The following is a 17,483-nucleotide window of genomic DNA, read 5'->3' on the forward strand; positions in this document are numbered from 1 at the left end:
TTAAGTGAAAGGTATGACGCTGAGTGTCCTTGCCCGAGGCATATTAATATGGATCAACATACAATTGAAATGATAATTTCGCTAACTTCATTAAGGGGGGCGTAGCTCAGATGGTAGAGCGCTCGCTTAGCATGCGAGAGGTACCGGGATCGATACCCGGCGCCTCCAATTGTTTTTGTTAATATGCAATGCAAATAGTTTTATTGTTGAGAGAAATTGCTGAAACTTTAGTCATTAGATACCATATCTTAGCAGCAATCCTAAACACATTTAACTTATCAACTGCATAGTTTGCTAATGCGATATATTCATCCAAAGAAAATATTCTTTGGATGGATCAAACCTAAGCAATGACTGTCTTTTTAGTTAGTTACGAAACCTGCAAATTCAGACGAGAGTTGCTTCATAACTTATCCAGAATCACTTATATGAAACTTTCGCGTTGCATTGTACTATTTATTATTAATACAGATATTAAATGAGGCTACGTGTTTGTAATCACTAGATTCCATGCTAAAGATAACTGAAGTCCAGCGTTCTTTAACTTTCGGTGTACCAACAATACTGCTTACCTTATTGCCTGGTATCAAAACGGTATGTATGGAGAGCCTCTTAAGCCTAGTGCCCACTTTGTCTGTTACATCCCTTACATAGGGCATGCCCGCCTGCTGTTTGCTGACCTCCAGGTGTGCGAAGAATCTTGGCCATAGACGGACCCCCGGCATCCTCCTCAGAGAGTAGACGCAACCAGGACGCCAAAAGGTTTTTATTGAATGAATAACTCACCGATCCCTTTCTTCCCGGAAAACTGAAGAATACATCGGGTCCGTTCCGATGCGGCATTTGACGAAGGACGTTCAGAAGCTTGGCGGAGTGACGAGGCTGAAACAAATGTAAGGAACAGTCAACAACAAGCTTCGAAACGCGGCTTTGCCAAAATCCTTGGCATAGAAGTAAGAACCACCGTGACTTCAATCTTTATTTACTTTACTAGTGAGAACACTCAACATATCCTCTAAATATAACATTTAAACCCTCTGTCTAAAAAAAAGGGAAAGCATCGCCCCCGCAATACCCGACTAATTCTACCAGGATAGCAGGACTTAACAAGAGATACATACGACCAAAACCCGACCGAATGCAGAGGGAGCCACTAAGTGCACAATTAACTGTGCCACGAATGTTTTTGAAATTGGTATCGTAGTACGCCACTGCGGCAAACGGTAATTAGCTGGCACAAATGCTCTTCGGTTACTTTGTATTTATGTTTGCCTCGGAATTGGGATCAATGCCTTTCCTTTTTCCATTACTGAAAGTACCGTTGCAAAAAACTAAACTAAAGTAAACTAAACGTAAAAAACTTTGGGTGTCGTTATTTGAGAAGTACCGATGTTTTTTAACAATAAAGAAAACACTCCGGTTAAATAAGTCATTCCGGTTGGCTGGAAGACAAGGGATGTCCCTTCGTCGGATAAGTCCGCCATTGAAAGTGTTTTACATCTTTTTTTGCTATGAGTACTTCCTTATTGTTACTGTGTAAAATGTATTTGTGTCGTTAAAGTATGAATGCGATGCAAAAGCTGCTTCAGAATTGATTGTTTTATAATTTATTTCTAGGGAGGCACCTTTTGGCAGTATAACTCACCCATTTCCCGTTGACAGCCTTCATAGCGTTAAACAGCTGCTTCAACTCCTTGACGGTGACGCTGTAGCTCGCCAACACGCCGAGCATCTCTATAAGGAGGTCTGAAAAGATATATAGTAATATGTAAAAGATGATCTGATGATGCTAATGAACATAGACCTGAACATGATAAAGTCAAGAGAAATGTTGGAAAGTTAACCACGGGCGAAATGTATAGATCTAAACTCATTATACACATATAAAAACATGTTAACAACAAACAAAACAAAAAAGTTTGTGATCATCAAATTTGAGTGACCAGTGGTTTAATACCAATAACACTGACACTGACGAAAGTGATTAACTTAATTATTGTATTAAATATAAGATCTGACGGACAAAACTTTTATTGACAAAATTTTTAAAATATTATTTTTGTTGTTTTTAATTTATGTGTATTCAAATTTAATTTCATTATTCAAATTTTTTATATGATTTAATATGGTTAACTTAATATGATATACCTGTGTTTCAAATTGTAAAGTGTGATAATTGTAATAGGTGTAAACCGTTTTTGTCACAATAAATAAATAAATCAGCTGTTTTATTAATTAAAACAAATTACATAGGTTGTGTCTTTATTCTTTTAAAGTATCCGAATCTGAAAACAGGATGGAATGAAATTTTTTGGTAAGAACTATATAAACTTTTTTTGATTAAATGTATTTGTTTGTTTGGTGATTGTTTCTATTTTGTATTACCTTGATGTTGACGAAGCTGTTGTGAATATTTTACTTCCTCTACCTATTTAAGAAGAGAATACTTTTCTCAGGCAAAATTTCTAGTAGTAGTCAGTTATCTATTCATGTAAATTCACTTTCTCTTTTGAAATTAAAATTGGGATAGTTTGGAAAAAAAAAAAACTTCATTGAGTCTATGTTATGTGTTCAATACTTTTCCTTGGTCATGTTTTATGAAAGCACTCTGAATTCGCCATTGGCGCGTTAATTATTCAAACGCCACTAATCGCACTGGAACTCAGTCTAATGGCACCCGAATATGTTGATCAAATCTGGGCTAATGGAACAATGATATAAATTAGAACTAACTGTTGCTTGGATTTTAACAATTACAGACTTATCAAGCCTGTCTCGTGTCGATCCTTTACATCTCCTTCATTTATGTCTTTTCTTTACGAAAACCAACAACTAAATAACAAACCCGCAGACAAACCAATAGGAACATACTAGGCCACCATAAGCAATGAAGTGGTCGTGGTAATAATTGTAAACTATGCAGCTGCGACCGTTCATACTGTGGCTGTCGTCGGACATGAAGCGCAGAGTAAATTAAAGCTGACAACTCACGCGGCGACAATAGGCGACATCCACACAATTTGTCCCAGTGGTATTCGTGTCGCTTTTACAGTGTTTGTGAACACGTTGCAAGATAATTTAGTACTGAATATTAACGATAAAATGGAATGTAAAATAAATTTAAATTTATTCGCGACTGGATAAATTTTTATTTTTGTAAATTCGCCATAATTTTACCGCTATAATAAATACATATAATAAAAATGATGTGTCGAAAGCGAGAAGTCAATGCTCGCTCATCTTTATGCATTCCCAGTCTTGAAAGTAAAGCACAGGGTACGCTTCGGCCTCCTGATGACTCCATCAGAAGGTAAACCATAACAAGTATATAGAAATAATGCCTTAGCAAAAGTTGATGATGGTATAAAATCAAAGATCACTCGAAATTCTCGAGGAAACAAGAATTTATACGTGGGTCACGGGCTTCCTTTAGGTTAGCTTTGATATATAAATAAGAGAATAAAATATTATACCAGTGCTTGGAAATTGCCAGCTTTTATGCACTGCCTTAAACACGAGCCGGCAGTTGAAAGCCCGTCTTTTGATATGAAATATTAATTTCAGCAGAAATTGTCGACCCCGAAACTAAAGTCTGATGCACAAGCAAAGGTTTCTCCACAGAGGACAAGTTAACTAATTTACCTACAAAGGAATGTACACTATGATGTTACATACAAACATGCCTATAGTCAGTCATGTTTATATCTTTCGCAGGGTAGACAGAGCCAACAGTTTTGAAACGACTGAAAGGCCAAGTTCAGCTTTGACGTGGCTTAATGATGGAATTGACATTTAAATAGTGACAGGTTGCTATCCCATCGCCTACAAAAAGAGTCCCAAATTTATTAGCCTTTCCCTTACCCGCTTTTCACTTATAAGCTTTTAAATAGGAAGTTTATTTGAAAATGTGTTTAAATATAAAATTAAAAAAGACAAAAAAACATCGGTAAATCTTTCATTGCCTCGCTGAAACCATAGACAAACGTTGAAAGTTAAGAAATAGTTTGAGAGATGATAATCTTAAGTTAATGTATGTATTACCAATATATTTAATAGTATCGTTGAGTTAGTATCTCATAACACAATTCTGGAACTCACTTTGACCTAACTCAACCTGTGTCATCTGTCCTATATACAAAACTTATTAATTATTATTTATTTAATGTAATCCATCGACGAAAAACGTCTTCATAAAATATTAAAAACAAAAAATGTAAATAGATAAACGTCCACTTTTATAAATTGAAACAAGGAAGTAGGTACATAATAAAATCATAACAAGTTCGCAGGGAGCTTCGGAGAGCTAAGCTCTGTTCAAAGAGCTTACAGAATAAGCAATCCCTTTCATCCGAATGAAAATTCAAGGAAAATATCTAATTGTTACCGGCAAACGGAATGCCGGCGGTACGGTTTTAATTTTAGATGAAAAATAACCTATTTTTGTCAAGTGGAATTATTTACGGCCGTGTGGGTTCCAGCACTCTTTATCTTTCCCATGGATGTCGTAAAAGTTCTCTTGTAGGCGTTGGACGGGGAATCTGTCACTGTTTGAATTTCAATTCCATCACTAAGCCATACAGTTGAAGGTGGCATTTCGGTCTTTTCTTTTCAAAGTCATTTAATAAATAAATAGGATTAATTAAGATCATTTTCCTCTTTCGAAATTCGTCATTTCATTATCCGATTTTAGTAGTCTTTGGACTAGAAACCTGCCACTATATTAAGTCTATTACATGGATTCGCCAATGACTTGTGGATTTTGACTCTGTCTAACCCGTAAGAATGTTAAAGTGTATGAAGATTCATTAACAATTTCACCACAAAGGTGTATAAATGCAAATATTTTTAATAAGATTAACTTCGGGGTTAATTTCATACGTTGCAGATGCCGGTGGTTGGTTAAAAATAAAATAAAATGGCTTTTGTGTGGAAAGTCCATCTGTCACCTAATGCCGGCCGCATTGTATCCGGGTTAAACCCGGGCGTCAGGCGCCGGTTAATCCGGGCGTAATCCGGGCCGGACCTGATTGCAGGTACACAATATTAAGGGTACAGAAAATCGGTGTGAAACAGAGAAAAAAAAAGTATGTGACTCAATCTTCCTTCTGATGTTATTACCTGTTAAATCTTCAGCTCTCTGAAGAGGAGCTCGGAGTGGGCCTTCAGACCGTGATTCTGGGTTGGGTGAGGTTTTTACACGAAGTGATCTGACCTTTGTAACCTTTTCACGAAAACATTGCCCAAATTGAATCATAGTAAGTGCTGCGTTATATGAATTTGCCTTTTCCTTAAGTCGGCTTATACGACATCCGTGCAAAGGATCCATACACATGGCCCCCTTAGTTATCCTTTGTAATACGAGACATAAGGTAACCTAGCCTGACTCCCCTCGGTACTTGGTCCTCAGCCTTTGATAAAAACCTTTACTCTTAAAACTCTCTCATTTAATTAAATCACATACCACAATTATATACCAGGAATGCATAAATTCATAACGATTAATTTCCTCGTAACCGCGCCGCTATAGCGTAGGTAGTCTGAATGAGAGACGAACAATAGCCCGCAAATGAACTTATTAATTTGTTGACTCACGTGCCCCAATCTGAAAAATAGGGCATCGGCAACCGCTGAATACGTGTTTTATGTCATTATCACGAATACGATATGATATGATGAATATGATGATATTTAATCCCTGGAAGTTTTGAACAAAATATTTATTTTCCGAAATTATAGGCATGAAATTTGGGAATTTCCACGGGAATAATTTGCCAGCGGTTCCGCCCGCTTTAAACGTAAAAAAATCCATTTCCGTGGGAATATCTTTTTAATGCACCCCTAGGCCACATAAGCAGCCAGAATGCCAAATTGCAAATCCCTAGATCGACTTGAATGCCAGACTTAAAGGGCCTTTTTCAAGTCATCAATAAGTAAATTAGTTAGAAACGATATTTAAATAACGATTCTAAAATATCTTCCTTTAAACATAGGTATAATACTCATATCAAGTTTCGGAAAATAGATTTAACAGAGTTTATGATTTAGTAATTTGTTACTTCATTGTTTGTTGGTCGTTAAAATTGGCCACGCCAATATCCCTTGCGGGGCAGACAGCACCAACAGTCTTGAATAGACTGAAAGGCATCGTTCGGTTGAATGGCTTCATGATGGAATAAATGGATATGAAATCTCATTAAAATGTCAGGACAAAAGCACAAAAACATCACATTAAATTTCCAATCAAACCACAAATGCCATATTTTTAATTCTCCGAACAAAAATAATCGTTTGTGTAAAAATAGTATAAAAATAACGATAAATGGCGGGTTCCTTTTCATTCCTTCCTTCATTAGTGAGTGGGCGGCACTCGAAATAATCCATAGAGCATTATATAGCATTAAAAATAAGGCTTGAACATCCAACAAGAAAAATCAATAGTGATTTCGAGCGAATTATAATTTGTTTTGCCAGTTTTTGTCTGGAAAGGTACCATCCTACCAGTATTTGTTACTGTCATTTTGTGGCTACTTATTATACTTATATATAATTTAACTTCTGTCTGTATGTCGGTATGTATGCTTAGATTTGAAAACTACACAACGGATTTTTATGTAGTTTTTTTTTTTTATAATATATTTATTCATAAGAAGTATCATATTTGCTACCCGTTCGAAGACGAAGGGCGGTTCGCTAGTAAAAATTTAAAAAATATCGAAAGAGCATGTTACATAGATTTATTATAATAAATTATATTAACAAGAAACTTTGATTAGACCGACTTATTTTAACTGTTTAAATATTATAAATCTTGAGTGGTATACAAACAATTTGTGTTTCATACTTTATTTAATTTCACCTTATTCAAATCCTTACCTTCCTTTGTCATAAATTTTTATATATAAAAAAAATTAATTGGAGGCGCCGGGTATCGATCCCGGTACCTCTCGCATGCTAAGCGAGCGCTCTACCATCTGAGCTACGCCCCCTGATACTTCATAAAATTAAAATACGAACTACATTCAATCGAAAATTCATCAAGGTGAGCAGCGCGATTTATTGCACTGATAATGATAAGTCGATTGACAACTAATTCAGGTATTTGACTCATAAACAAAAGATACTGGGTTCAAATCTAACATTTGTAAAAATCGTTTTGAAAGCAAAACAATTCTCTAAGTTTAGGAAAAAGACCTTGAGGAAATCTTAGTTAGATACTTACTTACTTACTATATAATATCGTACGTATGCTTTTTTTTCGACTTGTATAAAACAAAAATAGCAATTTGGCGAACAAAGGCATCTTGGTTTAACAATACACCGACCTACATACAAGGTTTATTGGCGAAAGGCGCAAAGACGGTAGCCTTTCAATAGTTTCAATAATGTCCTTGCCCGGGGCTACCGAATTCAATAAGACGTTTAAATTCGGTGCATGAGACGACAGGGGGCGTAGCTCATATGGTAGAGCGCTCGCTTAGCATGCGAGAGGTACCGGGATCGATACCCGGCGCCTCCAATCGGTTTTTTAGAGAAGCCATAAAGTATGCGAAACTGCATAATATCATTTGTCATATAAACAAAAAAATATAACAACAAGTATAGTAAATAGTAATTTATCGTAAGGAAAATAAATATGTTATCCGCCTGCTCCCCGATACAACTATATAATTATAGGCGTTTATGATTGGGGTATATCTATTGTATTTAGTATGTAGTTGTTAAGTATTTTATTGATTCAATTTAGCAATCTGCACGGGAAGAGAAGCAGTTGGCACACTCATGTTTTTTTCCTTCACGACTATCTAGTCGTGCAAGCTTCTATGTTGATCTCAACATCTTGCACTGGATGAATAGTACTTATCCAACTTTTACTACATCCATGGTTAAGTCCTATTAATTCGGTCTATATGCTCGTGACGTAAGCCAATGCATTAAATTTCTTACACAAATTTTATTACAGCTGCTATTATTTATTATGTAATGATTACGGCACATGTAGTCCACACGCGTCCGTAGGTTACCAACAATTGTGTAATAATAAACTGGTTTAACATTATGTTACTATTATACAATTTCATTCACTATTATAACAGGGGGCGTAGCTCAGATGGTAGAGCGCTCGCTTAGCATGCGAGAGGTACCGGGATCGATACCCGGCGCCTCCAGTTTTTTTTAATTTTTGATAGGTATTTACGAAAAAAGGATCTAAAAAAAATTAATGAACCTTTTTTAATGCGTGGTATCTGTCACCAATTCGTCTTTTTGAATAGATTCTTCTTCCTCGTCTACAAAGTATAAGAAAAAATACTCTGCTAATCTTTCAAGTTGTTCTCACCCTTACAGATGTCAGAACAAAAAAGACGGTTTCGGTTCAATCAAGTGCAAACAAGGTAATAAAATGTCTTTGAAATTCTCAAAATAAATATCAACAACAAAAGACCCTTTAAGAAAACATAAAAATCATCAATCATCCTTAAAAGATTTCTTAAAATTCACACCTTTACTAGGGTACCAGATGCTGACAGAAGGTTTAAAGACGTTTTGTGAAGAAAAAGGACGAGTAAATAGAAAGAGAAGACATGATACTATGGATAAGGGAGGACACTATTAATTTAAGAAGGGTCCCGACACGACCCAGGTAGACGAGGAAAGAGACGGACTATGTTTATACTGCTCTAATTTTACATAAAGATAAACTTAATGGATTTTTTTTTATATTTTAAGTACTTGTTTCAAACAACTCTGTAAAATAATTTAAGAAAAATTAAATGTTAACTTCATAAACATAAGACAAAAAATTAAAAGTGGTCTCTCCTTAGGTAACAAGGAAGTTCATTTACAATTCACAAAAAACAATACACTAATAACCTACGCCCACGAATTTTTAGGTAACTAGGGCATCAACAATTATAATTTAATTCATAACGCTACTAAGGTGCCAGAGATTGAAAGAACATTCTAAGAAAGTTGCTATGGAGAAATAAATGAAGGGACATTAATAGAAAAGTAGTTCGACAACCGTGGTAGTAAAGAATAAGTTTTTAATTGTTAAAATATTTCAAAAACATGCTGGTAAAACATTACAAAAAAATATTTACAAGTTAAGGTAGAAGTAGAAGGTATCCGATTAATAAAATAGTAGGAAGTGAAAACTGTCATGAAGAAATTATTGGATTTTTACATTAATAAGTTTAATTTTAGGCCTTATGTCATGGCTGTGCGTACCTCGCAAGACACATAGACGTGGCTTTATGTTTATAAGTAATTTTAGGTCAGTCAGTCAATCAGACATAAATAAATAATATATTTAAAGTAGATCAATTTGTGTCATTAATATTTTACTTCAAATAGCAGTTATTTAAGGACATCATGAACAAATTTGAATATCTAAAATTTTCTTTTCAGAATACACTCTAAAAGATGCAACTTGCAAAACTTGGAAAGGGATGTAACCTTAAAAAGTAGGATAACTTCTAAGTAAACTTTGGTTAACTTTAAATTCTTTGGGCAAGAACTTCTGTCTGTTCATGTCGCCCTAATCAGACTGGGAAATCAGTTTAACCCTTCTGAATTTACTTCCAATTCAATTCCCGGCAATATGTTTTGTTTCATAAAGTAGATAGAAGAATATTTTTTATACTTTTGGTCATAAGAAGATTGTACAATTACATGAAAAAAAAGCAACTATATATCTAAAAACGGTAAAAGTTAACCCTTCAGATTTTACTACAAACTCATTATGTTTTGTTTATAATATAGGGAATATTTTGTACTCCGTTTTAAGAGTTTGTTAACTTCCATAAAATTTATTTTCACACCTTTACTAAGATAACAGAATGCAGTAGAAGTTACATTTGCACTATACCAGAAATCTTCAAAGAACAACATCGGAAAGAAAGGGAGACGTTATGAATACTGTATCCAGGTAGCTCCATAAATATGTAGAAGCACAGAATAACAATATATTTATGAAAAGCTATGGAACCGTTAAATGCTTAAAACCAAAAACTCCGTATACTCCTGATGCCCGGATCATCGTGAGAAACAACCATGATCTCTCTCATAGTAGGTTCATCTCATCGGGTTGGATGAAATATCAAGCAAGGAATGTGAAGGGTCTTAGTAGATAGGTATACAATTACGGGATCTTTTTGAGTCGTAACAATATGATCGTTGCCCGGACTTTTCTAGGAAACGTAACAATGGTCGAGTTTTTATTTCGATTTAACAAAACGCAGGAATAATATACACCAACGAATCAAGTCAGTCAAAATAATGTACTTATATGGTACAATAGTACTTAAGTGGTATTTGAAAATCATTGTTATGTGCCACTACCGTGTTTACCAACCGTGTAACCAAGGTATCATAACTTGGAGAGAGATCGTCTACTATAGAAAACATAAAACCTTAAAGTGTTATTTTGAAGGGCGGGGTCTACACTTAAAGTAGGTAGGTAGTCACAGGTATAACTTTCAAAAAAGAATTAACTTTCACACCCTTACTAGATCATCAGAAACTTGATAGAGCTCTAAAGTTATTATATCCACATTACGAAGAAATCTTCGAAGAAGAATATTAAGCCTTTACCTTTGTATGTACCTTTTCAGATTATGCCCAAAAATATGCAACTCTCGTGTGACTTTGAAGAGGATTACGAGTACATCTCAAAAGGCAGGATTACTTTAAGTAAACTTGTACAGCTTTTAGTTCTTTGGGGAAGAAATATCTAAACTTCTGTCTGTTCATGTCGCCCTAATCAAACTAGGTCAGTTTAACACTTCCAAATTTACTACTATTTTTCCTTCATGTTTTGTTTACATGGATGGGTATAATTAATAATTACTCAATAAAATGAATTTATGATGTTTGTCGTGTCGTTTGAGAAAAAGAGCGTTTGTTTACTTAGTCGGATTATTTTCACACCTTTACTAAGATACCAGAATGCAGCAGAAGTTACATTTTAAACCAGAATTCCAAAAAAACCTTACAAAGGAAGGGATGGTTTGATTGTGCTATGAATAAAAAAAAACACAGAATAATAATGTTCAAGATAAAAGTTTTGGAATCGTTATGCTTTAATATCTGTATACTCATGATGCCCTGATCATCGTGAGAATCCATGCAACCCTTTTATCATGTGTAATAAATAATGTATGTAAAATGATGTATTTAACACGCAGAAGAAATGCAGTTTCGCGAAATACGATGACGTGTGCAAAATATTTGAGAACTACGACATTAATTCTAAAAACTACAAACAATATATTTTTTTAATTTGTAGCATCAAAAAAATTGGTATGTATTATAAGGGTCATTTTAAGAATTGATCATTGTGCCGTGTGGTTCCCGGCACCAATACAAAAAAGAATAGGACCATCCATCTCTTTCCCATGGGTGTCGTAAAAGGCGACTAAGGTATAGGCTTAAAAACTTGGGATTCTTTTTTAGTCGATGGGCTAGCAACTTGTCACTATTTGGATCTCAATTTTATCATTAAGCCTAATAGCTAAACATGGCCATTCAGTCTTTTCAAGACTGTGGCTCTGTCTACCAAGCAAGGGATATGTATGTATTAAAAGAATCCTTTAGGAGTTTCGCATTTACAAATCAACAACACGCCTTTGTTATCCCAATTTAAAGAAGTCATTCATTTTCAAGTCAACGCACATACATTGACCTGGTTTGTCCTGATAGTAGGGAAAATCAAAAGCAGCTTGATCAAGGGAGAAAAGTACTAGGCGAGCATACAAGGTACAGTACGAGGTACAATAGGTGAGGAGAAAATGGCACACGTGGAAAAGACGTGTCCTTTTATGTATTCGTACTGCATGTCTGTTATGTAACATGAATACGCTACCGTAAGCGTATTTCAACGCCGTAGTTAAAATTAAATCTTATAATTATAAACATACAACACAATAAATTACAGAAACCTTTTTATATGCTGTATCACAAGCTCTAAAGTGAGATAACGGAAGATTTGCAAAGCCGCAGTAGTTTAAGTTTATACTCAAATTGAGCATCATTTATGTTTTAGCAAATCAATTGGGTGTATTTAGCTCACAACAGCGAAACAAATGGCGATCGTTTATCAATTAATTTCCAAGCGATTTCCAATCCAATCATCAGTCTTCATCCAGAGCATTGAAACAATTACTTTGCACTTACACGTGGTTTAACTTACAAAGATACAATATGTACGAATCAGTCTTCAATAGATTTAATTAGAGATTAATGCGCAAAAAAGCAACAAAATTTCAATAAATCAAAACTACCTTTCAAACTTCATCCTATCTAACCAAAATAGTTAACAGTTTGATTCTCATGGATACCAAGAGAACATAGCACTAAAAGAGTTCAACACTACATAATTCTTAAGGATAAAAAAGTAACGGCAACTTACATACGAAATCACAACGTTAATGATTCCCAGAATTATTATTGGGAAATAGGACAGATAGAGCTTTTCTACCAGTTGACAACATTAAACCAAAATTTTACGTCCATATTACGGAATCGTAGGTAAAATGAACTGACCAATCAACGAATATGTAACGTAAATAAAAATAAGTAAATGTAGACCTAAGTACCTTTATAATAAATAATCAATATTTTTGACAATAAATCTTCAAAATAATAGAAAGATTACTTATTTTCAAAGTTACCAAGGCGACATAACTTGGAAAGAGTTGATCTCTTATGAAGCTTTGCAAAACGAAACATCCCTAAAATTCCATTGATGTTTATTGTTGGAACTCACCATAAGCATACCGTAAGGTACCCAGCCGCAGTTTTAAACTTTTATAAAAGGAATTACTTTCACACCTTCACCAGATCATCAGAAATTAAGAAGAGCTTAAATTAATGACTTATATTAATATCCACAACTGCAGAAAATCTTACAAAAAAATATTTAATTATCTATGTAACTTTATAAAATACTTTACTCAAAAGCAATAATACTAATGAAGTTACCGTAGTACTTATTTAATCAAGCGGAAAGTATTTTTAATTAAATTACTCACAACATTAAAATGTATGGACTTCATTAGTTATTAGTTTTCACTAGTTATTATTAGTTATTCATTATTGTTACTTATAACTTTAATAAATAATTTTTATAATGGATTTTTTTAAGGTATATATTTATTCGTCTTTTCTTTCCATATTCAGCGTTTTGTGAACACCATAAATAGAAATCTCAAGTAATATTCTCACTAACAGTAAGAACGTGCTTTAAATAAATAACAGTGCGATAGGTGGGACAGATAAAAAAAAAATCAAAAACCTGTCCAGCTATCAGGGTACATAAATGAATGAATCGCATTTGCACAATGCGATTCATTCATTTCTTCAAAGCAAAATTTTGGGGATGTTTCAAATATTAAGGGAAGTTCATAATTGACTGAAAGCCAAAATGACGACAGAAGGACCGACTGATGGCCAGTTGAGTCTTAACAATTAGGTTTCCTTTCTAAGCTGGCAACCCGTCACTATTTGAATACGTTAATTCTGTCACTAAGCTATCCAGCTGACTGGTTTTTCAGTCTATTGCCTCTGTCGACCCCGTAAGAGCATTAGGACAACCTCTCGTTGTAAAATTCACATGGAAGGCATGACGTCGTTTCATTTCACCATTATGTACGCAGCCTTAGAAATTTTTGATTGACTGATTATTCAATAATCGAGTACCTACCTGCGACGACAGTCTCGGCACGCGGCAACCTCTGCAGCACGTGGTGGATGAGGCCGACGTCGGTGCAAGCCTGCAGGTTGCGAACACTCTTGCGCAGGATCGCGATGAAAACGGACCATATCTCCGCCTGGAACAATCAATAAAACCTTTAAAAAAAATTTTTTTACTTATGTTGGTATGTAAAATAGAGGCTGACTGGCATATCAACATACGAGTATAGCCGTAACCGCTCGATCTTGAGATTTGAAGATTAGTATTGCTGCAAGATTTTACGTACGCGAGCGTAGCCACGGACGAACTTTAAAATAATTTTTAATGTTAACTGACAAAGCACATAGATTGAGCTAACATAAAAATTATTGTATTCCATCACATTCTTTTTGGCAGTGTTGAAGTCTATCAAAAGAAAGACTTCAAACTTGAGATTTTTAGGCGATGATTCCTTAATAAATCCATCAACTTATACGTGGTCTTCGATTCTTGTCACTATTGACACTATTCTGTAAGGGACAGAGACATAATATAAACCACTTTATTTCAACATTGATTTACGTTAAAAAAGTTGAAAGCCATAGACAAACCAATGTCTGTCCCGTCTAGACACGCGTAGCACCTCAGCAGGTTAATTAAGCTAATGACGGGAACAACTGAGACTCCAACATTACCTGACTAAAGGACACCGTTCCTCCTTTAGTCCGGACACAAACGCGAACATCTCCGTTACATTAGCATAAATTAGAGCAAATTAAGCCAAGCGCACAGTGTTGTGTGAAATTAAAATTAACGTACCGCCGCGCCGCCGAGTGGAGAGAAAAGAATTTCATTAAAAATATTTCGCTTTGACATTGGTTTGAAGTTGAGATAAAATTGAAAGAATGCAAGCTTTTTGTGCCGGTATGACCAGGATATCCTAGAGAGTGAATAATGTTTTAACGTGCATTGTTTTAGAGTATTTGCACGTAACTTTTTATTATACCATAACGTGAATAACGTATACATAGCATTGTTAAATTTTTAAAGGCGATAAATAGCAGAGTTTATTAAACTTTAAAATGATTTATTCAACATATTTCACCTTTCGCCTTAGTGTATGTACAGAAACATAATAAATTTGATTCTCACTTCCATCATTGGGTAAGCCATTGACAGAAGGTGGATTTTGAGTCTCGTGGACTTACTCTCCTATCTTCCTCGTAAGGGTAAAGATGCGTGTATGTATGATATTCGTTAACTGCAACTTGTATAATGTCAAAAACACCGTTATTTAAAGACGAACACAATCAAACATCGCCGCTGCAGCATTCCATAACATTATTTCGAAAAGTACTAGGGCAGCAGAAATGGAGTGTAGAACACAAAAGCACTCTTGCCGCCGAACGAGGGCGGGCCGTAATTACATTACATTCTTCTCCCGTTAGTTGAACAATCTCGGCGAAATTACAACTCGAGTGAATTCCCACGATTCACCCAGGAATTCCAAAATATTTCTATTGCTGGCGCCTGTTGTTTTCCGACCAGTGATTAAAACGAAGGAAGCCCGTTCATTTTCTACCGATATGCGAATATTCTCCAATTTCTTAAGCAATTTTGATCAAACATTTAATTATTCACGGGATTCAGCGTATCTTACCTTGTTTGCAAGTTAATTACGTTTAAAATTTCATCATATCCGGCCGCATGGAATGTATACAGGATGTCCATTGTTTTTGGGAAAGCAAAGGAAATTCTTGGTTGTTTCTTAAATTGTGAAAAACAATTAAATTTTAATTTTTATGGAAACAAATCACTCAATGCAATGAAAACATTATATTTACCGAATAACTTATGTTTCAATTAATTCTTTATTGATATTCAGTCAAGAAATTCAATATTGGTTTTTCAATTTCACTCATTTAATTTTGACGTTAATAAATACGTATATGTTTATGCAGATTTATGATCGCCTGTTAATAAACCTCGGTATCGTTTGCATGCGACCAGGAGCGCAGCGGTGCGGCACCGCGGCCACAAAACTTTTCTCATTAATATTTTACGTAGGTAGCGGATGGTCAGACGGGAAACGTGAAAAAACTAACCTGTTTTAGACTCATATTTCAATGAAACCAAGTAAGCATGTACTAATGTATCGAAAATGACTAAGTAAAACATAATATAAAAATGTATTTGACAAGTAAAAGGCCATGATTTTTCGTCCAAACAACTAAACGTGGCGTATCAGTCTTTTCAAGACTGTTGGCTCTGTCTACCCCGCAAGGGATATAGGCCTGATTATGTGTGTGTATGTGTGTGTATTTTTGTACATTTTAATACCTATATGTTTTTTTATACTAATAATACATACATTTTGCTTGTAAAAAATATGAAAATGAATACAATTTATTTATGTATGTGGCACAGAATTAAAACTAAATGATACCTAAATAATACTAGACTAAATGATAGACCCTCTAAGGACTTTTATATGTTCCCATTTTTTCCATGAATTTAATAGGTATTTAATGCGATTTATATTATACCGTATTTATGTACTCCCTTTTAAATGAAAAAATGTGTTCAGGACACCACAAGTTTGAAGTAATAAAGCGATACGTCACTCAGAGTACCAGGGCATCAGAAACGTGTTGGCTCCATGAGTGATGGACAAGGCTATGTAGTTCTTGCGAGTCATCTTATGAGGCGGTTTTTCCTAAGGGACGCGTTATGTAGGCCTCGATAGGGCCCGTCAAAGGGCTACCTCGCTATTACACTTGAGAGGGCTTCTATTAGCGTTGTTATTAAAGGATTCTTTTTGTGTAAGAGCAAATATTTTGTGATGAAATTCTACGCATACTACTGTTAACGTTGGCAGGAATTTTCGTCTCATCTCGAAACCTTTGTAAAAAGGATGTTTAGGCAATGTTCTCCCTTAAAATATCATAAAAATGTCTATTATTTATAAGATCCCGGCACCAATAGAAAAAAGAATAGGACCACTCCATCTCTTTTCCATGCATGTCGTAAAAGGCGACTAAGGGATAGGCTTATAAACTTGAGATTATTTTTTAGGCGATTGGCTAGCAACCTGTCACTATTTGAATCTCAATTCTTTCTTTAAGCCAAATAGCTGAACGTGGCCTATCAGTCTTCTGTTGGCTCTGTCTACCCTGCGAGGGATATAGACGTGATTATATGTATGTATGTAGGTATTTATGAGATGAGTGACGTATATCCAAAACCACTGACGGTAAGATATAACTGTACATACCCTACAGAATTAAAATGTGTTCCTACTTTTAACTTTTGCGCATTTAGACTGATTATTTTTTAATTCTTGTCAAGTCAAATAAATATAAAATAGAAGTATGTAATCCCCTTTTTTTGTTCACGTAAGTACTTCATAATAAAAGTTGTCTCGTTACCAGGATAACACAAGATGAGAGACGTTGATGAGGCGGGAGTTTCATCAGATAATGAGGATATGTCTCGACCGTTTGTTGCGCGCCAATGTATAAAGTTTTGTCGCGCGGTAAGTGAGTGAAAAGTTTGACAACAACATGCTTCATTATGTACGGTACATTCCGAGTTAATGCCCGTAGGCTGTTTTGGAAACTTTGCAATTAGACCTGCTTTATGTATCAAGTCATTTGTTTAAGTTTATGTAATAGCATTTTAGATAAGAGGGGATTGTTTTGTGTCAACGGAGTAAAAGTTATGATTAGTACTGATTGCTTTGATCAAAATAACAATGAATATAGTATAAATTACACACATATACATTAGACACATTATTAGCGTACCGAATTTT

General features: G+C 34.9%; 1 protein-coding gene and 4 non-coding genes across 9 annotated transcripts in view; 3 read left to right on the top strand and 2 right to left on the bottom strand.

The window, feature by feature from the left end:
* Positions 1–17,483, bottom strand: part of LOC106140510 (neurobeachin) — a 457,176-nt gene that overhangs the window by 213,115 nt on the left and 226,578 nt on the right. For all 5 annotated transcript variants that reach the window (XM_060950437.1, XM_060950434.1, XM_060950436.1 and 2 more), the window contains exons 3-5: positions 13,700–13,826; positions 1,646–1,746; positions 787–882 (exon numbers count right to left, since the gene is read on the bottom strand). In XM_060950437.1, the coding sequence (XP_060806420.1) occupies positions 787–882; positions 1,646–1,746; positions 13,700–13,826 (324 nt within the window). The remainder of the gene's footprint in view (positions 1–786; positions 883–1,645; positions 1,747–13,699; positions 13,827–17,483) is intronic.
* On the top strand, positions 96–168 carry Trnaa-agc (transfer RNA alanine (anticodon AGC)). The gene has a single exon. It is a non-coding gene; the product is annotated as a tRNA-Ala (tRNA).
* On the bottom strand, positions 6,914–6,986 carry Trnaa-agc (transfer RNA alanine (anticodon AGC)). The gene has a single exon. It is a non-coding gene; the product is annotated as a tRNA-Ala (tRNA).
* On the top strand, positions 7,444–7,516 carry Trnaa-agc (transfer RNA alanine (anticodon AGC)). The gene has a single exon. It is a non-coding gene; the product is annotated as a tRNA-Ala (tRNA).
* On the top strand, positions 8,093–8,165 carry Trnaa-agc (transfer RNA alanine (anticodon AGC)). The gene has a single exon. It is a non-coding gene; the product is annotated as a tRNA-Ala (tRNA).

The sequence above is a fragment of the Amyelois transitella genome, chromosome 21 (genome assembly GCF_032362555.1).
Source record: "Amyelois transitella isolate CPQ chromosome 21, ilAmyTran1.1, whole genome shotgun sequence".
Taxonomy (NCBI): Eukaryota; Metazoa; Arthropoda; class Insecta; order Lepidoptera; family Pyralidae; genus Amyelois; species Amyelois transitella.